The following is a 27,098-nucleotide window of genomic DNA, read 5'->3' on the forward strand; positions in this document are numbered from 1 at the left end:
TTACAAACGGTTTATCTGGTAGAAGATTAAGTTTACTAGTAGTTTACTGGGTAGAAGACAAAGTATACTCATAGCGTACCCAATAGAAGCTAAAGTCGACTACTTGTAGTGTACATAGTGAGTGGCGTCCCGCTCTGAGAAAAATGTACTTGTGGTTTACATGGTAGAAAGTGAAATTTACTACTATAGTAGTTTGCCAGGTAGAAAGCAACATTTTCTAGTGGTTTACCTGGTAGAAGCTCAAGGTTGCCAGTAGTTTACCCAGTAGAAGGTAAAGATTACTATTTGTAGTGTGCATTGTGAGGGGTCTCACGCTCTGAGAACGGTAAGGTTCACCTTACTAAGTTTACTCGGTAGAAGCTGAAGTTTACTACAATAGCAGTTTACCTGGTAGATGGTGAAGTTGACTGTTTGTAGTATGCGTTGTAAGTAGCGTCCCGCTCTGACGTCATTTTCATTGGAGCTCGATTACAGTAATCAAAGGCCGCTGTGGTGAGGGATTATCCTGCGCTGTCATCGCTCGTTGTCGTGGAAACGTCGGCGATTAACAAATTGTGTCCTAAGAACAACGTCCACCAGCCCAGATGGAGATTGTGACGCTTGTCACGCTTGGCCCTCCCACTTGCCACCGCTGCTACCGTCGTCACGCATGGGAGTTTACATCGAGGGGGGGTGGGGGGGGGGGGGGGGGGGGGGTGATCCTTGTTTAACCTTTGGGTAACTTTCCTGGAGCTTTTTTTTGGAGATGCTCTGTATGTTTGTTTGTCTAGTAGTATATCAGGTAGAAGGCAAAGTTTACTAGTAGTTGGTCTTATTGAAGGTGAAGTTTAGTTTATCTGATAAAAGGTTAATTTTAGTAGTTTACCTGGTAGAACGTGAATATTACCAGTCGCTTACTCGGTAGAAAGTAAAGCTTACTAATGGTTTACCCAGAGGAAGGTGAATGTTACTACTAAATGTCACATTCTACTGGGTAAACCACTAGCTATTTTTACCTTCTACCAAGTAAACTACTAGTAGTTTACCTGGTAGGAGGTGAGGTTTACAAGGTAATTTGTTTTACCTAGCAAAACGTGTTGTTGACTATTAGTTTACCTGATAGAAGGTGAACTTTCTTCTCAGTGTATCGGTAGAAAGCAAAGTTTACGAGAAGTCTACTAATATTCTACCTCGTACAAGGCGAAGCTTTATGTAAGTTCATCCACTAAAAGGTGAAACTTTCTAGGAGTTTACCTGGTAGAAGGTGAATTTTACTAGTATATTATTTGGTATAAGGTTAAGTTTAATAGTGGTTTACCTAATAGAAGGTGAAGTTTACCAAATAAAAGTTGAATTTTACAAGTAGTTTACATGGTAGATGGTTAGGTTTCATAGTGGTTTACCTAATAGAAGGTGAAATCTAGTAGTTTACTTGGTAGAACGTGAATTTTACAAGGTTTACATGGTAGATGGTTAATTTGAATGGTTTACTTCATAGAAGGTTAAGTCTACTAATAGTTTACCTTGTAGAAGGTCAGGTTTACACATCCATACATCCATTTTCTTTACCCCTTATCCTCACTAGGGTCACGGGTGCCTATCCCAGCTATCGTCGGGCGGGAGGCGGGGTACACCCTGAACTGGTCCCCAGAACTGTGAGGCAGATGTGCTAACCAGTCGTCCACCGTGCCGGCGAGGTTTACACAATAAATGTTAAATTATGCTAGTTGTTGACTCGATAGGTTACGTTTGCAAGTGGCTTACCCAATAGAAGGTTAAGTCTATTTGTAGTTTACCTGGTAGAATGTCTAGTAAGACTAGAAGTTTAACTGGTAGCCAGGGAAGTCCTTGAGCCGGTAGAAGGTAAAAAATAATTCTCAGCAAAAGATGACTTGTAGTTTACCCAGTAGAGGCTGATGTTGACTAGTAGTTTACCTGGTAGAAAGTAATGTATACTAGTGGAATATCCAGTTGAAGGTGACATTTACTAGTAGTTTACCTGGTATGAGGTGAGGTTTCACAGGTAAAGTGTACTGTGTTTTACCAGGTAGAAGGTCACATTTACTAGTAGGTACCCTGGTAGAAAGTGACATTTACTCGTAGGTTTCTCAGCTGAAGCTAAAATTTAATAGTCATACGCCACTAACTACTTCTACCATTACCATAAATGATTTTTACTCTTGAAATGTACACTACACAAAATTCTGCACCTGATGCAACCACCACCCTGCCCCCATTTACTATGCCACTGCTATCCCCCCATTCAGTCTCTTAGTATTGGGCTCTTCCTCCTGGTCTTCCGTCATACTAATGTGTTTACGTCTCAAAAGTTCACTTCCAGTCAGACCAACTGAATATTTCCACGCAAGTGTACCGAGGGACTGCACAAATTCAGGTTCTTACGTCTCTGCTCGGCTATGATCTTCGTCTTGTGTTTCATTGTCCCAAAGCAATCTCCACAAACTCCACAAATGTCTCCTTTAAGGGATTTCCCAGTGGCCCACCTGGCAGATGAGGATAACCACCTGTGCGATTTTGGCGCTGACATCCAGGATTTTCTGTAAGCTGCCTGGTCCGATGGTGCTCTGAACCCTCTGACCGCCGTGGCTCCTGTTTTTTATTAGCCGCGCTAAGCTGTAATGTGACGCAACGAAGCCAGTGCTCTGCCAGGCCAGACCTCGTTCTCCTGTTATTCTTATCCTCTGGTCAGCATCTGTTTCCCGTGGTCCCGTAAAGTATAATTCAGTACTTTTCAGGCAAAAAAGGGTGGGCTGCAGTCTTTCAGGGTTCCTCTGAGACTTGTGAGGCTTCACCTTGAAACTGCTCTGACATTTCCTGGAGGGGCAAATAATCTGCCTGCTGGGGGAACCAAAAGATTTGCTAAACAGGTTGACGTCTTTAAACATGTCCTTGTAGTTTAATCGTCAAAACCTCCACCCTCCAGTTTGTCTGGATTCTTCTTTTGTTCTCCAACATTAGGGCAACAAGGTTTGCGTTGTGTTGGAACAGTGACGACAATTTATTTTTTATATTGAAAACATTTGGTTTTTACATCCACAGATGAATATGAGACGAGCTAAACATTTCAGCTTTTATTTAAGGATGTTCACAGGACATCTGGATCGGATACCCTACTTACAAGATAGCAGCTTCTGTTGCAACCCAACCAAAAGTATTGGAGCGTGTGTTATGTTGCCCAAGTGTGTCCTCTGATTGCAAAAATTACATTTCATCGCAGTTTGGCAGAATCCTCACATTTGCAAAATCACAACTGTTCAGGAAATTTACAAAACGCCATCTTACTTGACTTACCAAACACTGTATCGTTCAAGTTGGTATTATACCTCATATTGCTATCATATGCCGTTGCACACCAACATCAACAACACTACCCCAAAATCAAGTTCACTCGCTGATTTAATATGCAAAAGAATCACTTATTTATTATTATTTATTTATAGTTTTTCACAATACGAGCCGTTGTTTGGAAGAATATTTTTTTTTTTGCTTTGACTTGCAAACGCAAGCTTGAGATAGGAGCACTGTGTTGTGGCAAAGAACGAAACTCACTTCACTACAAGCAGCAGTTTGGCAGCTACTTCCAAAAAAGGGGCTTCGAGCTGTTTAATGCCACTCCCAGACAGTTGAAAATTACTGTCCGACGAAACAACGACATTAAAATGAAATTCAATCAACTGCATAGCTTTGCCTTGAAATGTGCTAGCTTAATGCTAACACAAAATGGAAAACTCCATAGACAGACTAACGAATAAGTTATGACGCTTTAAGCAACAGATATTTGAACACAAATGATGCAGCAACAAATGTAGACAGCCAATATAACAGTACTCACTGGCATTTATTCTTTATCCTCAGCGTAAAACGACCAGTTTCACTGCAACTTACTGAGTCACCTTCAGTAGGTTTGTGAAACTTTGTTTGTGTCTGCGTGGAGCTGCAATGAATTCATCATGATGCACAAACTGTGAAGTTCTTTACATTCTATCTAATTATGTTATTATGATATGTTCACATAAAGTGCAATATTTTTAAGTGCTATTTTCATTACACACATTACAGGTTTTGCTTTTTGTGGCGGCTGGTACCATCCATCCATTTTCTTTACCGCTTATCCACACTAGGGTCGCGGGATGGTGGAGCCTATCCCAGCTATCTTCGGGCAGGAGGCAGGGTACACCCTGAACCGGTCGCCAGCCAATCGCAGGGCAGATAGAAAAAAAAACAACCATTCGCACTCACATTCACAACTACGGGCAATTTAAAGTCGTCAACCAACCTACCACGCATGTTTTTGGGATGTGGGAGGAAACCGGAGTTCCCGGAGAAAATCCACCCAGGCACGGGGAGAACATGCAAACTCCACACAGGCGGGGCCGGGATTTGAACCCTGCTCCCCAGAACTGTGAGCCGGATGTGCTAGTTAGTCGGCTGGAACCAATTAATGGTATTTCCATTCATTTCAATGGGGAAAGATGTTTTGAGTTATATATGTGGTCACATTATTAATTTAACTCATTTCTCAAGGCGCCACTGTATTTTATAGAAAATATTATGACACTAATTCTCACGTTTGCTCAATGCTGTTTCAGTTGAGTTTGACGTACCGCCGCAAGTATACCGCTAGGTGCGTCCTCCACTCGCCAGAGGCTGAGCAGCACTGTATTCGTTTACAGGGTAGCGATAAGCCTGATACATTCGCCTCTAATGGGTTACCACACAGAGTGTCGTCTGAAAAGATACGGACAGTAGCGACGATAAATCTTTCTCCTGTGCGACCTCTTTGTAACTGCGCTGTCCGGCAAACAATATCGCAGCGAAGAATGACATAAGGATGGAAAAGAGGATTTGTGAAGACTACAACAGAGGAGCCCGCCCTCCCGTCCCACTCCTCTCCTGGCCTCACATTTGACGCGAGGATTACATCCATGTTGTTCAAACTGGCCGGGAGGTTCGCCGTCTCAACATTGGACATCACTCTGAGGGGGGTCAGAGGATTAGCGCTTGAGGTCGACAGGTAATGCTGTTTTTGTGTCAGTGTTCGTCCCGTCTGATGGATTTGGAAAGGGCACAGTCGTAGCCGTGACGTACACTTGGCTCGTGGTGCTGCTCTCCAGATGTGTTTACATGAGATGGTGGGAGTCTGAAATGTAGACAGGGGATGCGCTTACAATCGGAGCTTTTGTTGCGTTGGAGGCCGTGAGAATGTTGGGAGGGAAATGTGTTCCGTAACAATCCTGCGTTGAACCACGGGAATTGAAATAAGTCGGTCAATAACTAGAAATGCTTGCAGATGACCAATTAAATGGTCTATGATACTAAAGTACGGGTGGGAACTGTGGATTTACACACAATACAGTACAATGTTCAGATATTTTGCCACCAATGATTGAAATAATATTTTGGGAAAAAAACATGTACATGTATCACGATTCTAAAGAAGACTTCTATAAACAGTATCTTCCATATATGTCACACATAACAAAATTATCAAATATAAATGTATGGGTTTCCAGTACAATGAAGTTTTAAATGTTTCCGATTAGCATATATTTAGGAGCGGGATTCAGTAGCAATTCACTGGTCCTAGCATATCTCGATGTTGTGCTTTTAACATTACACACATTGGCACCATTTTGTTAGCGGTTGGAGTCACAGATTACCACACGAAATGATATTATCCGAATATTTTTCCATTGGTGATGATACCGCAATAAAGAGATTATGTGATAATCAATATACTGTCGCACCGCGATAAAACCGACCGTCAGGACTGAACAATGTGTCCAAAAATAGTTTTCATCTGTCACTTAAACTGCCGTTGACAAAGTCTGTTACTTCCAGAATTAGCCACTGTTGTTGACTGGCGAAGAATGGGACTGACATATTTCCAGGTCCAATTCCAAAAGACGTGCCTTCCGTGCCTGTGTGGCAGCCATGTAGAATGTGGGGCATTGACATGGTGGCCATGTTATGATGGCTATATCTATTGTCTATTGTGCGTAAAGAGTGCAAAAGTTAAGGGGGTCTGAATGCTTTCCGTAACCACTGTAATATTTTGTCCTACCGTTACTAATTACTGTGCAGTATACCAGTTGGCAACCATTTTGAAGAATGCGACCCACAGGCTGATCGTGATTTTGGCTGCCACGATTACCGTAATTTCTCGTGTATAATGCGCACCCATGTATAATATGCACCTCCAAAGTTGACCTCAAAATTCTGAAAAACCCTTCTACCTATGTATAATGCATTTTTATTTTTTATTTTTCTTCTACCCATATGATCAAAACATGAAGTATTATCTGTATTTTGTTCTTTTTTTTTCAAATAATTATTCTGAAGATAAGCACTTTATTTGAACACAAAATACTTTATTTTTATTTACTTGCTCTTATTTTGAAATTCACAGCCCTACTTTTATTTAGTCAATGAGAAAACACACAGTTGTGCTCATATGTTTTATTTCCCAGGCAGAATTTGTAAGATGGGTACTGCTTTTTCATAACCTTTTTCATAACCTCTAGATGGCGGCATACATTTATAAAATGGGCAAGTCTTTTTGATGTTCCCCTATACCTATGTATAATGCGCACCATTTATTTTTGGCACTTTTTGGGAGGAAAAAAATGCGCATTATACATGAGAAATTACGGTAAATGAGCTTGATCGTCGTAAAATGTGGGCACTGCTGCATATGAAAAGTGTTTCAATTGCACCTGTGCCCAGAAGTTGATTCTCACATTCAGGAGGAGCAGTGTGGTTTTCGTCTTGGCCGTGGAACAGTGTACCAGCTCTACACACTCGGCAGGGTCCTCAAGGTTGTATGGGAGTAAGCCCAACTAGTCTACATGTATTTTGTGGACTTGGAGAAGGCGTTCGACCCTGTCCCTCTGGGAGTCCTGTGGGGGGTGCTTCGGGAGTATCGGGTGCTAAGCCCCCTGATATGGGCCGTTCGGTCCCTGTACGACCAGTGTCAGAGTTTGGGCCGCATTGCCGGCAGTAAGTCGGACTCGTTTCCGGTGAGGGTTGGACTCCGCCAAGTCTGCACGTCCCACCGAGAGGAGAACCCGGGGACGACCCAGGATTCGCTGGAGAGACTACGTCTCTCGGCTTGCCTGGGAACACCTCAGGATCCCCTCGGAAGAGCTGGAGGTAGTGGCTGGGGAGAGGGAAGTCTGGGCTTCCCTGCTAAAGCTACTGCCCCCGCGACCTCGGATAAGCGGAAGAAAATGGATGGATGAGTTGCAATTCGTGATTGCACTTTGTAATGCCACATTTATTCAGTTAGCCCTTGGTAAAGTTGAATTTCTTTTGTACATTTATTTTTTAAATTATTGGCTATCATGTATTCTTGTATAAAGATTAATTTAGAACTGAAAACTTTTGCATATTGTTCGTTAAAAAGTATTGCAATAAAAATAACATCAGGAATAATTGTGATTAATAATTGTGGTTACAATATTTATAAAAATAATAAATAATTATTATTTTGGCTATAATCGTGCAGCCCTACTACCCACTGATGCTAAGGTATATCCCGTATAGGGCCTTAATCACTAGCTTTATTTCCCCCCCCCCCCTTGTCCACAGGCAGGATGACAAACCAGGCCACAGTCAACCAGTCCAACGCCAGCAAGCCCCAGGCAGGAGATGAAACTCGGCAGGATGACAGCACGGAGGTGGGCTACAAAGATGCCGGCCACTGCAGCCGCAACACCCACAACCTCCTGTTGGGCCTCACCGTCATGGGTACGCCCTCATTTCAGCATATCATGTGTTTACCTTTCGTAGTTGTAGCGAGACTCAGTACACTTCACTGAGCTGTTGACGAACAGTCATTTGGTTGGATCGTTTTCATCGATCAGTGTCGGAAATGTTTCCAATGAAAGCAGTTGCACCTCATTAAAAAGGATTGAGATGGCATTTTAAAAAGTATTAGATTTAACTTCAGCGGCAACTATTTTCAATTAAGTTCTATTTTAATGAAACAAATAAAAAATGGACTATACAAATAAATTAAAAAGGTATTAATTAAACTTCCGGAGTAGCAATTACTTAAAACGGTTTTAGATTCTGTATTATTATTAATGTGCCCTGAGATTGGCTGGGGACCGGTTCAGGGTGTACCCTGCCTCTCGCCCAGAGTCAGCTGAGATAGACGCAAGCACACCCGCGACCCTAGTGAGGATAAGCGGTACGGAAAATGGATGGATGGATGATTATTAATGTAGTTAGATTAAAATGTTTTGAAGTCATTTTAATATTAATTTTCAGGATTGAATTATTCAAATTAAATTTAATGAAATCGTTTTCAAAATATGAATTAATTAAACTGAAGGAAAAACTTATTTTTTTAATTTATTTGAATAAAATGAAAATCAAAAAATATTTTTTTGAAAACATTTAAAAGTAGTAATTTGACTCATTATGTTTAAAATTTCCGGTACTTACATTCATTTAAAATCTAATACATTAAGAATAATGAGCTAAAATGGCATTAATTATACTATAGGGTTGACATTTTTTATTTTTTTGTATTTAAATGCTATTATTTATTTAAAGAAATAAGTTAGCTGTGTCCCAATATGTTTGTCCATCGCAGTGTATGAGATAGTAGTAATAATAATAATAATAATAAGTTGTTGTGATCATGTTTTAGGTGTGGTGATGGGAGCGGTGTTGGGCATGCTGCTGCGCTACATGAAGGTGACAGACAGCTCGGCCCTCACCATGGTCTCCTTCCCTGGAGAGATCCTGATGAGGATGCTTAAGATGCTCATCCTGCCCCTCATCATTTCCAGCCTCATCACAGGTGACACTTAAGGCTTCTTCATACTCGCGCGGACAGCGACCGCGCTGACGTCACTGCGGCTGTAGTTCGCCTTTATACTCGAGCGCAACCCACGCGCGCTGTTTTGAAAGTGTGCTGCAGTTCTCCTCCGAGTCGGAGGTGTCGCTGCGGCTGGTATTGGATAGGACACCACAGGGTGGAGTTTCCTCTGCATTGTTTTTTGCCATTTCCGATAGCCGTTTTTACTTTCCTTTCAGTAACAAAGAACAAAACAACAATGGCGACTGCGACAGAACAAATGGACCGAGATGACCAGATGATACCTTTAATTATATTGTACAAATTCATTAAAAGAAAGATTGCTTAAAAATCCAAGATCTAGTGATCCTTGTTACATCCATTCATCCATCCATTTTCTTCCGCTTATCCGAGGTCGGGTCGCGGGGGTAATAGCTTTAGCAGGGAAGCCCAGACTTCCCTCTCCCCAGCCACTTCCTCTCGCTCTTCCGAGGGGATCCCAAGGCGTTCCCAGACCAGCCGAGAGATGTAGTCTCTCCAGCATGTCCCCGGGGTCTCCTTCCGGTGGGACGTGCCCGGAGCACCTTACCAGGGAGGCGTCCAGGAGGCATCCTAATCAGATGCCCGAGCCACCTCATCTGGCTCCTCTCCATGCGGAGGAGCAGTGGCTCTACTCTGAGGCCCTCCCGGATGACCAAGCCTCTCACACTATCTGTAAGGGAGAGCCCGGAGACACTACGGAGGAAACTCATTTCGGCCGCTTGTGTCTGGGACTTTGTTCTTTTGGTCACGACCCACCATTTGTGACCATAGGTGAGGGTAGGAACATAGATCGACCGGTAATTTGAGAGCTTCGCCTTTTGGTTTAGCTCCTTCTTCACCACAACAGACCGATACAAAGTCCGCATCACTGCAGACGCTGCACCGATCCGCCTGTCGATCTCCCGTTCCATTCTTCCCTCACTCGTGAACAAGACCCCAACTCCTCCACTTGGGGCAGGATCTCATCCCCGACCCAGAGAGGGCACTCCACCCTTTTCCGACTGAGGACCATGGTCTCAGATTTGGAGGTGCTGACTCTCATCCCAGCCGCTTCACACTCGGCTGTGAACCGCTCCAGTGAGAGTTGGAGATCACTGCTTGATGAAGCCAACAGAACCACATCATCTGCAAAAAGCAGAGATGCAATACTGAGGGCACCAAACCGGACCCCCTCTACGCCTTGGTTGCGCCTAGAAATTCTGTCCTGAGCTTTTTAACCACCTCGGTGACCTCAACCCCAGAGATAGGAGAGCCCGCCTCAGAGACCCCAGACTCTGCTTCCTCATGGGAAGGCGTGTCGGTTGAATTGAGGAGGTCTTCGAAGCATTCTCCCCACCCACTCACAACGTCCTGAGTCGAGGTCAGCACGACCTCATCCTCACTATACACAGTGTTGATGGTACAACGCTTCCCCCACCTGAGATGCCGGATGGTGGACCAGAATTTTCTCGAAGCTGTCCGGAAGTCCTTCTCCATGGCCTCACCGAACTCCTCCCATGTCCGAATTTTTGTCTCAGCGACCACTTTGTTACAATTGCAGTTAGAAATAACACCCAACTTAGTGCAATGCTGGTTGAATAATAAAACAATTTCAGAGGTTTTAGAGTTGGAGACTATCTGAAATTAGGTGAAGCCGACCACCTACAGATTTTACATGCAGGGAAAGCCTTTCAAACACAAAAATGTTTCAGGACTGGCGGGTCTGGACGCTCGCTCCAGTGGCAGGATGGGCAGCAGAGCCATGGTGTACTACATGAGCACGACCATCATCGCCGCCATCCTGGGCGTCATTCTGGTGATCAGCATTCACCCTGGTAACCCCAAGCTCAAGGGGGGCTCCTCTGCCTCTGCCCTCCCAAGGACCCAGGAAGTCAGCAGTTTGGACGCCTTCCTCGACCTCATCCGCAACCTCTTCCCGGAGAACTTGGTGCAGGCGTGCTTCCAGCAGGTAGCTCCTTAGATCGCTGTCTTTCACTTTCTTGTGATGCATTAACTTTTTTTACACTGTGTCATTGTGTGGTTGGTTTATTTTGACGAAAGGTCCAGACCGTGCTGAAACAGGTGGCGGTGGCGGCCACAAACCAAACGGATCCAATCGTAGTCAAAAAGAAGAAACTGGAATACAAATGGGGCATGAACGTTCTTGGTGAGAATGAATTGTTTAATTTGCTTGTTGTTCAGCGACTTAGTCGGTATGTCTTGACTAATCTTTTGACGAATGGAGTCAGTTTGCATGGAGATAGACAGACCCGATAAAACCAAGCTTAATCCTTACAAAAACAGAGGTCTGGAGCATAACTATCAACTAACGTTTATTTCATCTACTGTATATACTGTACTCAAGATAACAGAAGAGCAAGCTGGGATGATCAAGATGGGCTGAGCATTACAAAAAAGTTTCAGAAATTACAATCAAAACATAACACCTTCACTCCCCAATTGTTCACATGGAGGCAAAAAAACTGGGAACCCGAATAATAAAGAAGTACACATTCCATGGGTAAAAGACTTTTCAGACAGAGAATCAATCAAAGACGCGGTGTTGGCCAAATTTTGGGATTTTTTCCGTGACAACACAACAAGTTCCAATAGTTAATATGACCACAGCGATCAAATCAGCTATTAGGAAGAACAAACAGAAACCGAAGGGGAACAAATCAGGTTAAGTGTCTGCAGCACTTCCGAATGCCAAAACCCCACCTCCAACCTCTCCCTAGAGGAAAGAAAAGCGTTGACATCATTGAGCAAGGATGAAAACATCACAGTCTTGCCAGCAGATAAGAGACGATTCACAGTAATCCTTAACACAACAGACTACCATGACAAGATACTTTCACTTCTCAATGATACCAAACTACATGAAAGACTCAAAAGAGTCCCAACCAGCGGGTACAAGACAAAAATCACTGAGCATCTACAAACGTTGAAGAAGTCATGAACCATCAACCCTGCACTTTATTACCAGCTGTAGCCACAGGAGACCATTCCTGGCCTTTATGGTCTACCAAAAATATACACAGAAGGAGCACCTTCCAGACCCATTGTCGGCAGCATCAACTCTGTTACTTATTACATTGCTATGTGGCCAACATCTTAGCACCCTTGGTTGGCAATACTACACACCACGTCCAAAACTCAATGTTGATAAGGTCAGAGACCTAAAGCTGGATGAAAACGCAACTATGGTTTCATTCGATGTCACCTCTTTGTTCATGTGCATTCCAACCCAGGATGCATTGGAACCTGTGAAGCAACGGAAAGAAGAGCTCTGAACCCCTTTAAGGGAACATATCTGTACCAAGTCATTGGTACAGATATGTAGATGACACATGGGTTAAAAGCAAAAGCCAAGAAGTGTAAGCCTTCACCGAGCACATGAACTCAACGGGCAATAACATCAAGCTCACGTGAGGATGTCAGACAATAAGTCGCCTTTTTTGGACTCCGTTGCCCACATTGGAGATGACAGGGGCCTCCCTGTTTGAGGTTTATAGAAAACCCACACACACTGACCAACACCTATTTTTTGACCAACACACAGACTGCGCACAACAACAGAGCTAAGGAAAAACAGCACAGACACATGAGGGAGGCCCTCAAAACCTGTGGTTTTCCCAGCTGGTCATTTGTGAAAAGTGCATCTGACAGATGCAACAATATTGTCATTCCGTATCTATCAGGTCTGTCTTGAGAAAACTGCAACAGATTTTCAACCAACACAACGTTCTGGTACACTTCAAACCTGGTAACACCCTTAGACAAAGGGTGGTACACCCCAAAGACCAGGCACCACATATGCAGAAAAGCAAGCCGATGTATGGGGTCAGCTGCAGTGAGGAAGGCACAGGTGCATCCATTGGGGAAACCAAGCAAACATTGAGCAGATAGATGCATGGCACAACATCAGGCATCCGTGGCATCCAGTAGAAATAACCGTGAAGGACCAAACTTCATAGCACACAATAGCTTCATAAGTAGGTGCATAGCAAGTTTCGGCCAAATCCCTCCAGTAGTTCCTGAGAATTAGCGTTACAAGTGAAATCGCATAATTCTATTACAAAGTTCCTGTTACCATGGCAACCAATGTCAACATTTTCAAATGTTCTATATTTTTACAATTACATTAGGGGTTCATATATTATCAAATATTGTGTCCAAATTTGAAAAGCTTAACTTAATTGAGAAAAATGATGACATTTTGATGATCATTTTATATCAATTTATGCTACTTAGGGTCTTTAAATGAGCATCTTCATGAGAAAAAAGTTAAAAATCGAATTCCGCATGGCCAATTACATTTGTATGTGAATTGGTGTCAAGATATGTTGAGAAATAATGAAGTTATACCGTAATACTCTTATTCAAAGGGGTTTTTTGACCTGATTTTCTACAGGCGATATCACACAAAAGCATTCTACAAAAAGTTTTTTCCCCCCCACAAAAAGCTAAAGTTCTCCGGAACCCATCGTCCGATTTCCAAAATGTTTGCCTCTTGCTACTAACATTGGGCCTAATACGCTTACTACTACTTCCACAATGACTACTACTATTACTAATATTACTTCAAATGATGGATTAGTATGCCTTTTCACTCATCACACCAGGCAACAACAACCTACCGTGATTGTTGACCACCCACAAAGAACACACCCACGAGTCATAAATAGGGAGACACCACACCAAACATTTTAGAACTGAAGAAACCTTTTTTTCTTTTTCTTTTTTCTTTAACCCTAACCCATTACCACCATTCCCATTACTGTGAACACAACCGCTACCACTACTACTGTCACTACCACTACCAAGTGAGGTTGTTTTTATAAATAATTGACTGTTCTATTTTTGTTTGTGGTGCTAAAGCGCGCTACTTAGTGTTCCAAAGGGCACAGCCAAGCAGAAATCCAGGAAATTAACAAAATTCAGGGAATAATACCACCTATAATTTATGCATTTATGCTTAACTCCTTGTCTCTTTAAACATAGAGATTGTTTTTGAACAATTATATAATAAGTCCTGATTGTGTTTGTGTGTCGCTTCAGGCTTGATCGGCTTTTTCATCACCTTTGGCATCTGTATGAGCAGGATGGGCGAGCGCAGCAAGATCATGTGCGACTTCTTCAACATCCTCAACGAGATCATCATGACCATGGTGTCCATGATTATGTGGTCAGTATATTGCTTTTACCCCTTCGCTCACTCTCTCTCTCTCTCTCTCTCTCTGACCCAATGATTAATTCAATTTGCAGTAGTATTGACATTGGAAGCTAATGTTAAGGGTTAGCGCCGAACCCGAGTGAACCCGACTGTTGTGCAGTTTTTTTTTAATTTTATTTAAAATGTTTTCAGAAGAATCACCTTTTATTGTGATGAACATGCATGCATGCACACAAAATTTGTTCTCTGCATTTTACCCATCACAGTGAACACATACACATGTTAGTGGAACACACTGGAGTAGGGGGCAGCTGAAGCGCCCGGGGAGCATTTCAGGGTATCAGTGTCTTGCTCAAGGACACCACAGCCGTGAGTCCGAGGGATGTTGGCGGATGGTCCAGTTGGGGTCTTGAACCTAGGTCCCCCACGGTGGCAGGCGATGGTCTTAACCATTGGTCCACAGCTGGCTTGGCTTTATTTTCACACAGCCGACTCCAGAAAACAAAAAAACATCTCGATTGTCCCTGGAGCTATGACTGAGGTTGTCGTAATGGGGACATCATGGCAACGTGTCAAGTCTTGAAAAGCTTCAAAAATGGATCGTTCAGACTGGAGTATCGTTCCTAGTGTTGAAGTTCTTCGACGGAGCAGCAGTGGTTTGAAAGGTGTGGCCTAACAGACGTCTTTGACGTTGGTGTATTGCGTGAGGGGGAAGCTGAAGGCGGAGTTCCAGTCTCTCTCGAACACGTCCCTCAGCTGCGATTGGACGCTGGGATCCAGGGACGAGGACACCGTCTGGTTCACCACCAGGGCGGAGCCCGCCGTGTTCAGGAAGTAATCTCTGGACCAGTTGGACGTGCTGATATAAGCGACCTGGTTTGTAACCATGTACTTGTTGTGGTTGACCCTGGCGAAGGGGATCTGCTTCTGCTCGGCGCTGGCGGGAACCACGAAGAGTCACACCTGGATGTCCAGCTTGCTCTTCGGCTCGTAGACCGACGCCAGCGACTTGAGAAAGGGGAACATGGCGGGAGGTGTACTGGACCAACAGCTGAGCAACAGGCGCACTCACGCGCACTTCTCGTAGGCCGCACAGCGCAGCTGGGTGTCAATGTCTGCTCAGTACCTTTTAGGATGTGAGAAATCCACGGTGGGCCAGTAGTTCAATTTTCTGTCTTTTTGTCTTGAGTTTGTTGTCACATTTCTGTCGGGCCAATTATATATTACTCGTGCACTCACTGTAGTAGTCTCACTACGCTGCACTATTTGCATATCTGTTGTTGACCAATACTGGCCACTCATGCCAGAGTAGCATCTGCTCCATTTGCACACTGACTGAGGAGTATCTGCAACATTTGCACAATCAACATTGTCCCAGACTATCGTACTACTCGCTTGAAGTCTCGGCACCCTTTGGACAAAGGTCATTGCACGGGACTATTGCAATATTAGTCATTTGAACTGCTCTAAGTGCTAGAGGACTCTGCAGCTTTTTGCACAATTCTGATTCTGATTCAAAAGTATTCTCTGTCAATTGACTGTCTATTATCATTCTAGAGCGGCTCCAACAACCGGAGACAAATTCCTTGTGTGTTTTTGACATACTTGGCAAATAAAGATGATTCTGATTCTGGTTGGAAGGTAATGTTGCTATAATGTTGGATATTAACATTGAGCTTCCTTAGCGGTTACATTAGCGCTAACATTAGAAGCTAACTTGAAAGTTGCAGCAATTTTGGACGCTAACGTTGAACGCTAACTTCTGAATTCAACATTAATGTCGAGCTAACATTTGAGGCACCGTTGGAGGCTAATGTTTGAAGCTAGCTTTGGAAATAATGTCAGGCCCTAATGTTAGTCTTTCTTTGCGCTAACATTTGAGCTAACGTTGGAAGGTAACTTCAGAAGCTAACATTGGAAGCTAATATCGGAGGCTAATGATGGAAGCAAATGCTGAGGCTAACTTTGGAGCTGTCAGACGCTAACATTGGTTTTCCTTGGCTATAATATTAGCGCTTACATTGAAGGTTAAAGTTCTAAGCCAACTTCGGAATCCAACGTTAGAAGCCTACATTGGAAGGTAAAGGTGTAAGCTAGTTTTTAGAAGTTTTTATTATGTTCTGCAGAAACATTGTCTATTTGCGACTTGGCAAAGGTTGACTATATTTGGTAAAAAAAAAATAAAAAATCTCAATTAGATGATTTTCCCACATTGTTCATCCCTTGGCAACTTTTACAAAACATGCATCTCTGCTTTTGCTCACTTGGGTCCGTATTTTATTTTGACATGCCAGAGAAAGTGCACATGGCCGACACTGACAGTGACTGAGAAGACGAGGGAAGAATCGCACACTAGATGCGCTGTGGGAACGCAGCATCGGGCGGGGGGGGGGGGGGGGGGGGGGGGGGGGGCATTGTGAAGGACGTGGACAGATGGGATCCTGGACTTTGTGGTATGCACAGATGCTGGGGGAGTACGAACAATGTTGACTTCTCCCACATGGGACGATGTGGAACATCTCTAGAAAGTAACGACCCACCAGTGGTGGCAAAAGTACTCACTCCCTGTACATAAGTGGAAATACAGATACTTGTGCAACATAAGACTGGTCAAAGTAGAAGTACTCATTTAACTAACCATTTGTTCAAATGGCAGGGTTTTTTTTATATAAAAGAACGATAAATCATTTAAAAACTTTTTCCCCCAATAATGTGACCTATAACCTGTGCAGCCTGTCAACTGAAAAAACAAGAAATCTTAAACAGGGTGGAAGTAAAAATACACAACTGAGATAATGTGACCGCACAAGTGTGCACATCTTCTTATAACTGGGGATGTGGCTGTGTTCAGAATCACCCAATGACATTCAAACAGCATTCAAAGTAATTAACCCCAAATCACATTCAGCTGTTCTAGTAGGCTTTTCCTGCAAGGAGAGCCACAGTTGCTGATGCGCTTTCAGCCGTTTATTGAACTGTCAAAAACACACAGAAACACTCACAAGGACCTGCTATAGGCCACTCCTCACTCGCAGACGCTTACACTGAAATAACCGGCCAACCATATATTCTTTACATTCTCTACTATGTTTTTGTACAATACAGTGCTGTTTTACCATATTAAAAACATAACAAAAATTGTGGTCTTTTTTTTTTTAAGTTTACAATTGCTTATAGATGCCGCAAATGGCAAGAAATCACATCATGATGCTCCTCAACTCACTTCAACATAGTTTCTTGGAATATTTCCTTGGCACCAAGATTCCACAAAACACTGTTGTATGAAACATGGCTTTGGCCTGAGCAGCAAAACAGTGAGTTTTTCAGAAAATAATGGATGATGGGTTCCCCCCCCCCCCAAAAAAATCTACAAATAAATGAATCTGCGAGTTGTGAATCAGGAATGTGCGGAAGAACACTGTAGTCAATAAATTAAAAGTTAAAGGTTATGAGCTCGCTCATGTTCATAAACTCGGAAGTTAAGGCACCACTGTATTGTACTTGTTTATTACCCACTATTGCAAACCATTGGTGACATAGGAGCAGCGGGAAGAAGACGAGGAACGTGGAAAGATGAAGTGACGTGGCCCAACTGGAGTAGGCGGGGAAGAAAAACAATGTCCATGCGCAGCTGGTCACCGGAGGAAGTGTGCATGTTCGTATCACTCGCGCTGTGTAAACATTAGCCGACAGCTAAACGCAGAGGCCAGTGTATACAAAAACAGCGCATCCTACAAGGAACGCATCCATCAGCGTGCACGCGGCACGCTTTGGAAAAACAACAGCGACTGGACCCCGACGTCGGAATGCAGCTGACTTGTCGGGAGTGACGCTGCTGGAGAGAAGAAGCAACTGGACGGGAATCTGAGATGCTCGTTGAAATGAAGATTGATTCAATGCCATGCTGAATACAAATGTGTTTGTGTTAGAATGAACGCAGGCCTCCGCCAAGGCCCGACAAACAACGACTTGACTAAGGGCCGATGGATTAGGTTCTCGAGTAGTAACAACAGAGTAAAAATTGCCGTCTTCCTCAGGTACTCTCCGGTTGGCATCGCCTCGCTGATCGCGGGCAAGATCGCAGCCATCGGGGACCTTGAGGTGGTGGCGCGGCAGCTGGGCATGTACATGGTGACCGTCATCGTGGGCCTGGTGATACACGGTGGTCTCATCCTACCCGCCATCTTCTTCGCCATCACACGCAAGAGCCCCTTCACCTTCTACTCGGGCATCTTCCAGGCGTGGATCACTGCACTGGGCACGGCCAGTAGGTAAGAAGGATGAAATAAAAACATTTGTAGATACATTCGTAAAATAACCAATTTATGTAGACATTTATTTAGGACTAGATAATTGAGTAACTAATTATAATTACATCATTCATGAATGATATGCATTATTACGTATTATTCAAATAATATTTTACCCACATTCAAATTTGATTTATTTCCTCATTCATTCATTTAGCAAACCTATAGCTTTCTGTTTTCAAACTCCAATGTGGCCGCCGAGCCCAAAAATGTTCCCACTCCTGGAACAACAAAGCGGAGGAGTCCAATAAGGTCCAAATGCTCTGCAACTGTTATTTTGGCGCATGACTTGCGTCCAAATGGGAAATCCTCTAATTATATTACGAATCCAGCTTAGCCCGACCTCGGGAATCAAATTCCTCTAATACACGCACGGGATTGCCAGCATGGCCCGGACCAGCTGTCAGGAGGAGGTTCGCTCCCGCTCACATTTCTGCATTATTTTGTCTCCATGCCAACCTCCCCGTCGTGCCCCCCCCTGCTCTCCCCACCTTTGCATGTCACCACCTGCCTGCCTATTTTATGTCCGACGTCTCAATATTTAGCGCCGGGACCTTGCCGGTGACGTTCCGCTGCCTGGAGGAGAACCTGAAGATCGACAAGCGGGTCACCCGCTTCGTGCTGCCCATCGGCGCCACCATCAACATGGACGGCACGGCGCTCTACGAGGCCGTGGCGGCCATCTTCATCGCACAGATGAACGACATTTCACTAGACGGCGGCCAGATTGTCACCGTCAGGTTGGGGTGAAAACACAGACTGATCGTTTGAACGCTTAAAATTGATTGATTGAACCTTTTTATTTACGACAAAAAACAAGAACAATCTAGGGTATAAATGTCCCAGACTGTAACTCCATGTACTTATAGGGCTCTTTACATTATATTATTTATATATACATTAAAAGTTGTGACAGGGCTCTTTACTCCCTACCACCGCAGTCCATTACATGTACATGCACGATAATAAAATTACTAAAAAACTACACTCTAACAACAATACAATTACATTTTTAAAAAAAACTTAAAAATCAAATGCATTTTTTAAATATGCAATAATAGTAAATTATGAGTACAAGAGGTCCCTTGCAGCGAGTGCTGCTCTGGTCCTAATAATAAACACTTAAATTTAATCATGCTATGATTTTATCAAAGGTTTCATAGAACTGAGATTAACGCAAAATAATTGGTTAAAATACAATGTAAAAAAAAATACATTTTGATTGATCGAAAAAGAACGATGTCAACAATATATTCATTAAAATCTAAAAATGTAAGTCTTTTCTACTCTAGAGATGAAAAAAATGTTTCTTGTTTTGCTGTTCTGTCTTGTTCTTGCCTGGTACAACAAAAGGTACATTTGTTTGGACAAATGTGATGATGACAACAAAAATAGCTCATAACAACTCAGAGTTTGATTTAAGAGCTGATATCGTGCCATTTTCCATGGTTTCCAATTACCAATTACAATAACAAAATGAACCTTTTAACCTCATTTTCACCTCTGTGTCTTACCTTGACTCATTGCCTTTGGTCATGTCATAAGATAAGGGAATACCGCTTATATAATAAAATCATGTAACGAATCATAACATTCAAATAAATGAAAAATAAATTAGATCAAAATAAATGTTGCACAATAGGAAAATGACAATACTTAAAATATAATAATTGAAATAAAATAAAAACATGAAATATAAGTATGCAATTATTAAGTTACAAGTTTTTCAAATGTGAACTAATGAAAACTAATGCATTAAACAAATATGAAAAATACATTAATTGTAATATAACAATATTAACAATATATTAATTTGAAATTTGAAACATTGTTATACATCCAGTAAAATAACTATAAAGAATAAGTAATAAATAAAAATAAAATGTAATCAAATTAAAGTGAATAAAATAATGTATTAAGTCAAATACAAAAACTTTTTAATTAGCAATTTTTTATTTCAGTAGATTAATTCTTAATTAAGTACCGGTATATTTTTTACAGTTCTCTTGTGTATAAAAGTGTAAAAACAAATATTTAATGAGATATTTGAACTTAAACGATGATAAATAATACTACATAATCATATTTCATTAATGTGTGGATTCTCTTAACGGGAACATCAACCCTGTCATGGAAAATCCACCATTCATATTCAAAAATGGCACAAAACAAAGCTATGGCCATGATAATCTAAGATCCCTGGCAGATGTAATACATGCATACATAGTACTGTACTCCATGTAGAAATGTGGCAAATTCAATTATCCAAAGTTTTTGTTCTCGTTTTCCTTAGGATCCTAGGAGCGCTGTTTCGATACTGTGTGTGTTTGTGTGTGTCCGTGTGTGCTTGCATGCGTGTGTGTGTGTGTGTGCGTGTTTAACATTTGCGTATAATAGATTCCTGGCGGAGGTCTTGGCCGTTCCAGCAGACTTCCACTCGCTGACGAGCATTTCTTCTCTGTGTGCACTTTGTTTTCTGTGGTTCGTCAGTCTCGCATGGTGTAATAATACCAACATTTTACTGGCCGCCGCATCTGTCTGCAGTTAAGACGCTTTTTAAACCAGCCCCGCTTTCATGTCGCTAAAGTTCAACTCCCGACGATGGCGGTCGGTCACATGGATTCAGTCTAGTCCTTTGGGAAAACCACATCATCTGCATTGTCAGGTTTGATGTATGGCAACGAACGTACGACCAGTCACCTTGTTCATTCCGCATTCATGTGGTTTGACACTGATGGCTAACATTCGTCTGGGGACGGAGCAGTCGCAGTCGCACCGACAAATGATTCTCAGTGTGTCTACAAGTATTTGATTAATGCCAGCGTGACCACCAGTCTAACCTCTAAATACTGTATTGTCTCTTGTGGCCAAGAGATGGCCGTAAATATGCGACATGTTGCTGACAATCGGCTTCGCAGATGTAGCATGTCTACACATGTGTGAGCAGACGCTGGAGAAAGAAAGGTCAATGATTTCCAACCCTTACAAATTTTAAATGGCCGAGTGTATAAAATGAGGCTTTCAACGCGGTGGAAAATCAAGCTATTGTCTCCGTTCTCAGATGCTGTGGGCGTGAAACCATGCCCTGCTCAACTGTCAACTGTCAATCAAATCCCAGTACTATGGCCTGGGGAAAAAAACGGACGTTACTTCATCTGTGTAGGCATAGCTAGCTAACAAACTGCACGTCGCAATTAATCGGATAGCAGCTGATGCAAATGAAGCCGCTCAAGTTCTTAAACAGTGGGGGAGCGGTGACTCATGCCGGGTCGCAGGTGTGTCACTGGGCCTCATTTAAGCCACGCTAAAGAGAGTGACCGAAAGAATGGTTGCTTCCAGAATGGGCTCAAGAAAAAAAATATCCCAAATCCACGGTAGTTAACAAAGTTTCCAAGGGTCTAAAAAGTGACTGTTGGTGCAGTTGTAGCCACATGGCCTTGACGTAGTTGTCCTTTCTCATCCCAGCATGACAGCCACCCTGGCCAGCGTGGGAGCGGCCAGCATTCCAAGTGCCGGATTGGTCACCATGCTACTGATCCTGACGGCCGTGGGCCTACCCACACAGGACATCAGTCTGCTCATCGCCGTTGACTGGCTGCTGTGAGTCAGGTGTCCACTGAGAGGGATTTAGTGTCAGACTTGAGGAACCAATTTTAGGACTTCAGACTTGCTCGGCTAAAACTTTGCTTTGTCATTGGGCATGTGGAGGAGAAGGTTTTTGCCAAGTGGCTAATGTACGAATTTATGTGGTGACTGAGCGGTATTGTATGACATGACTTACTCGAGTAAACTTACTAACTTGGGAGTGGTTTGAAACCTGAAGGTTAAGACTTAAAACTTGCTTACGACTTACTCCTTATACCACTCAGCGACCGGATGCGGACCTCCATCAATGTTGTGGGTGACTCTTTCGGGGCCGGCATTGTGGACCACTTGTCCAAAGCGGAGCTCCAGGAAATAGACGCGGCCGAAATGGAAATTCTCCCAGTGGAGGAGGAACTGGATTTCATCCCGCCGCCGCCCGTCCTGACCGAGATGGACCTGGTGGACCCGCTCAAGCCGCCCGAGCTGCCCCCCCGGTCGCCCCGTCCTCCCAAGCAGAACCACCACGGCCACGTCCTGTCTCAGTCCCACTCTGTCAACTACTCACCGTCCCGTTCTATCCGTTCCCCTTCGCCGCGCTCAATCCGTTCGCCCTCCCCACGTTCCGTGTGCTCCCACTCCCCTCGCCCTTTCCGCGCCCACTCACCTCGCCTCCTCTGCAGGACGGAGCCGGGCTACTGCGCCCTGCCAAGCCACGAAAACCAGGTACGAGCACGCTTTGTGCTCCCTCTATTGGTATTTTCTGTATTTTTTGCACAAGAAAATGAAACTGGCAGTCATTTCCAAAAATATCAATCCATTTTGTATCAATTGGTAAATAACTAATTGCCTTTTGAACAGCCCTTTTGCATCGCCAAAATCGATGTCAGAGGCAGAAGTGGAGACCAAATTCACTACATGGTGGGCGTGGGCAGGAATGTACTATACTATAAAGTGGCAGTATTAACTCATATTTGATATATCGTAGCGGTTGGGTGGAATCCCACCTCCAAAATGACAAGTTTTCAGGAAATAATATTTTTTTTAGATGACAACTTCCGCTTTATTCAAGTTGGTATTATACCTTATATTGCTATCATATATCATTGCACTCTCATACGAACACAACATCTACAAACACCACAAAATTATGTTCAATTGCTAATTTAATACTCTGAAAGAAAAAAAAAATAACTCAACACCTGTCTAGTCATCCAAAAACCTTTTTTTCGAGTGTCCAAGCCCGATAAAATAGTATGAACATAGCGGCGTGCTAGCAGGGTTTTCACTGCGGTCACATACACCACCGGTCATACAAAAACTTCAGAAATGCTAACTCTGCGTTATGTCGTCTTCCAAAAATGTTTTGCAAAGGTGAGCGATGCAATTAACCCAAGAAATAGCTCACAAAGCTCATGAATATATAAAATACTAGAAGAAGTTGGTTTGGCAAAATACAGGACCTTAAGATGTTATAATTGCAAAATATGATAATTGCAATGTCATATTGAACCCTATGCATTAAGAATGGGTTGTCAATTAAATTCATATCTGAGTCAAGGCAGGTGATACAAATAGTTTGTACTTGTAGAGGTAGGTGCTGTAGATTGTTGGGTAGGTAGAGAGATTGGTAGGTAGCTAGCTAGCTAGATGTGTTAGTGTTGGTAGGTAATTGCAGTATATGATAGGTATTTAAGCAGATTGGTTGATCGATGGTAGGTTGATTGTTGGTAGGTATTTATGTAGATGGGTAGTTTGGTCGGTAGGTAATGGTCAAACAGTTAACAGTCATAACCGGCCTGGATTGATGTGTGCGTGTGGTCCCTCAGCTCCCTGCCCTGCCTCACTGCTACCGGGACCGCGAGCGCGAGCGTCTGCACCGAGAGAGCGAGACGGAGGAGGAGGAAGAACGAGAGCGCGTCCTCGGCGAGCCCAGCGACGGCGAGGAGAGCGACGACACCGCGTACGACCGGCGGCACGCCATTCTACCGTGCGACCTACCGTGAAAAACATCTCATGTCCGCTTGTTTCGATTCATGTCACAATCAAAACACTTCTCGTATGATGCTAAAATGATTAAATTCATTTATCTCTCACTGTGTTTGATTCATAATTTCCAACAGAAAACGCTCCCTCGTGAAAGCCTCGTTTGCACCAAGCAGCACGGTTGGGTCCAGTTTGGCACAGGATGGAAAAAGGTTGTTCATACTGTGCCACTTTTTGCTCACCGTGAACTTGGCATACAAAAATGGCATAACGTAGTCTCCTCCATTTTGTGTCAGCGTCAAGTGGACGATACCGCTTGGTCGAAACACGCCGTCGCTCCCGCATTCTTCTACCATCTCTCAGCACTTTGTAATTTTTCTTTATGTGATGTTCTTGCTTGATGACTCATAGTTGCCGAAACGCACACGTCGCCCTCTTTTTTTTTTTTTTTTTTGTCTTTGTTTTGTGTTGACTTTTATTCGTATTTTATCTTGTTGATCTGGAACGCACAGTCGCACACCTCCCACTTCCCGACTCCGCTTGAATGCTTTTCTTTTTTTCGACATGGCAGGTCTGTGAAGGTGTGTGTGTGCGTGTGTGTGTGTGTGTGTGTGTATACAATAAAACCCCCTCCAAGAGTTCCTATAAGAGCGTTTTCTTTAACTTCTGTGGGAGGATTTGCTATGCGAAAGGGGTCACACGTCACAGACGGGGGGGGGGGAAATCACAAAGAAATTATTGGATGGCGCACACACACAGGCATGCACACCATTGATGAGACAAAGATACACATATCAACACACTTAATCCTCTCAAAGAAGATGGAGGGATGGTAGATGGGGGGTGGCGGCAGATGGCCAGAAAGACGTCAATCCTTTTCATTCTTCCCAGACAACATAAGAGCGCTGGATGATTGCGTGGCAGGCTTGGTATGTGTGTGTGTGTTTGTGTGTATGTGTGTGTCTCTGGTCAAGTGACGTGTAGGTGAAAGTCGGACGATGTTCTGATGCATGTCAGTCAACTTTGGCACAGTGACGCTCTAATCTGGCAGGTAGCACGTCAATGTGAAGATACGCAAGAGAAAGTGATCGTTGGTAGGAAGGTAGGTAGAACGTTGTAGGTAATCTGGTCGATGAATGTGTAGGTAGGTAGATGAGGGTGGTAGGTAGATAGATGGGTAGTTGGATAGGTAGGGTTTGTCAACTGCTAGGTAGGTATGTCAAAAGTAGGTAGCGAGATGGGAGGGTAGGTGGGTAGATTACTGGTTGTGTAGGTAGGTAGGCCAGTCAGTCCGGTAGGTAAATAGATGGGTAAATTGGTAACCCCAATTCCAATGAAGTTGGGTTGATGTGTAAAAGGAATAAAGACAGAATGCAATGAATTGCAAATCCTTTTAAATATACGTATATTCGATTGAATCAACTGTAACTTTCACAGTCTTTTTTGGAACATCTTGCAGGCATCAAATTCAAAATGAGAGTATATTTGCACACACAGTTTGAACATTGAATATCTTCTGTCTGTACTGTATTCAATTGAATATAGGTTGGAAAAGATTTGCAAATCATTGTATTCTATTTTTATTTATGTTTTACACAATGGAGGCACGATGGCCGACTGGTCTCCGGGCATTCCGGTTTCCTCCAATATCCCAAAAACATGCATGGTAGGTGGATTGAAGACTCTAAATTGCCCGGATGTGTGACTGTGAGTGCGAATGGTTGTTTGCTTCTATGTGCCCTGCGATTGGCTGGTCGACCGGTTCGAATATCGAATTGTAGCTATGTACTGTAGATATACATGTAGCTGGGTAGGTGGGTATATAGATAAATGGCTAGGCAGGTAGGTATACACGGTAGATAAATACATATGGTAGATCGGTCAAATATAAAATAAAAATACTGTAGTGTAAAGTGTACTATAACTTCCTGTCCTGCGTTTCAAACGATCCTGTTGCAACTCATTCATGCTGAGCAACAGCGACCTCTGCTGCCGTGCGTGTTAATTACACCACTCGCACGTCGTCCTCATGGTGACTATTTTATTTATCAGATGAATAAAACAATAAATAGAATTTTGTGTTTTACACAATTATGTATGGAGGCGTGGTTAGCACATCTGCCTCACAGTTCTGAGGATCGGGGTTCAAATCCCGGCCCCGCCTGTGTGGAGTTTGCATGTTCTCCCTGTGCCTGCGTGGGTTTTCTCCGGGTGCTCGGGTTTCCTCCCGTGTCCCAACATGTTGATTGAAGACTCTAAATTGCCCATAGGTGTGTATGTAAGTGTGGCTAGTTGTTTGTCTATGTGTGCCCTGCGATTGGCTGGCGACCAGTTCAGGGTGTATCCCGCCTCTCGCCCGGCCGGGGTCAGGCTCCATCATGTTGGCAGCTTTTCTCTTGTGTCACATTCCAGAACTAAACGCTCTCTTCTGTTTGGGATTGACTTAAAACAACACATATGTACGCACATATTAATTATTAATCAAATATATGTGTCTGTGGATATGCAATATTCATCTAAGGGGTCCAGTAGTCATATTTTGGCATCTCCTGTTGCTATATAAGGCCACTTGAAGAATTCAAACGGCTGGTGTTTTGGAACCACCAAAATAAAAATACATTTAATTTGTGTCAATCAAAAGTGAGCATACATTGGGTGTATCTAAATGAAGTGACCTTCATGGGATTCTTGGCCCAATTGTGACTTTTCAAGTCAAAACAAAGCAAATCAAAGAACCCATGTGGCCCATGTGGCGTACATTAGCATGGTGATTATTTCAAGAAGGATGTTGATGTTTGTTGATGTACCGCCTTGCAAATAAAAAGCAGCAGCTGGACCAGCTCGGTCTACTGTGACCGCAAGAGGCGGAATGGCGTGAGTTTCACATTGTGAAGTCACTTTTACGCGGCACGGTGAGGGACTGTTTAGCACATCTGGCTCACAGTTCTGAGGACCGGGGTTCAAATCCCGGACCCCGCCTGTGTGGAGTTTGCATGTTCCCCCCCGTGCCTGCGTGGGTTTTCTCCGGGTACTCCGGGTTTCCTTAATGCTTAATGTCACAATTCTGAGCACAATCGTCACCAAAATGTATATGGACATCTCTTCCTATGCCCACTTCAACCTCTGAAAATATCAGAATGATCGCCCCAATATTTTGGATTCTATGTAAGTTAGAGCATCTTCCCGCAGCACGTACACACAAACACATAATATA

General features: G+C 43.3%; 1 protein-coding gene across 11 annotated transcripts in view; it reads left to right on the forward strand.

The window, feature by feature from the left end:
- The window catches only part of slc1a9 (solute carrier family 1 member 9), a 38,451-nt gene extending 14,457 nt beyond the window's left edge, over window positions 1-23,994 (forward strand). For 8 of the 11 annotated variants that reach the window (XM_061750501.1, XM_061750511.1, XM_061750506.1 and 5 more), the window contains 10 exons: window positions 7,591-7,749; window positions 8,660-8,812; window positions 10,543-10,799; window positions 10,892-10,997; window positions 13,892-14,018; window positions 18,044-18,277; window positions 18,862-19,062; window positions 21,782-21,916; window positions 22,186-22,624; window positions 23,728-23,994. In XM_061750501.1, the coding sequence (XP_061606485.1) occupies window positions 7,591-7,749; window positions 8,660-8,812; window positions 10,543-10,799; window positions 10,892-10,997; window positions 13,892-14,018; window positions 18,044-18,277; window positions 18,862-19,062; window positions 21,782-21,916; window positions 22,186-22,624; window positions 23,728-23,904 (1,988 nt within the window). In that variant the 3' untranslated portion in view covers window positions 23,905-23,994. Of the gene's footprint in view, window positions 1-4,374; window positions 5,015-7,590; window positions 7,750-8,659; window positions 8,813-10,542; window positions 10,800-10,891; window positions 10,998-13,891; window positions 14,019-18,043; window positions 18,278-18,861; window positions 19,063-21,781; window positions 21,917-22,185; window positions 22,625-23,727 lie in introns of those variants that run through there. The other 3 variants (XM_061750509.1, XM_061750503.1, XM_061750505.1) reach the window with 3 other exon arrangements.
- The last annotated feature ends 3,104 nt before the right edge of the window (window positions 23,995-27,098 follow it).

The sequence above is a fragment of the Phyllopteryx taeniolatus genome, chromosome 16, assembly GCF_024500385.1.
Source record: "Phyllopteryx taeniolatus isolate TA_2022b chromosome 16, UOR_Ptae_1.2, whole genome shotgun sequence".
Classification (NCBI taxonomy): Eukaryota; Metazoa; Chordata; class Actinopteri; order Syngnathiformes; family Syngnathidae; genus Phyllopteryx; species Phyllopteryx taeniolatus.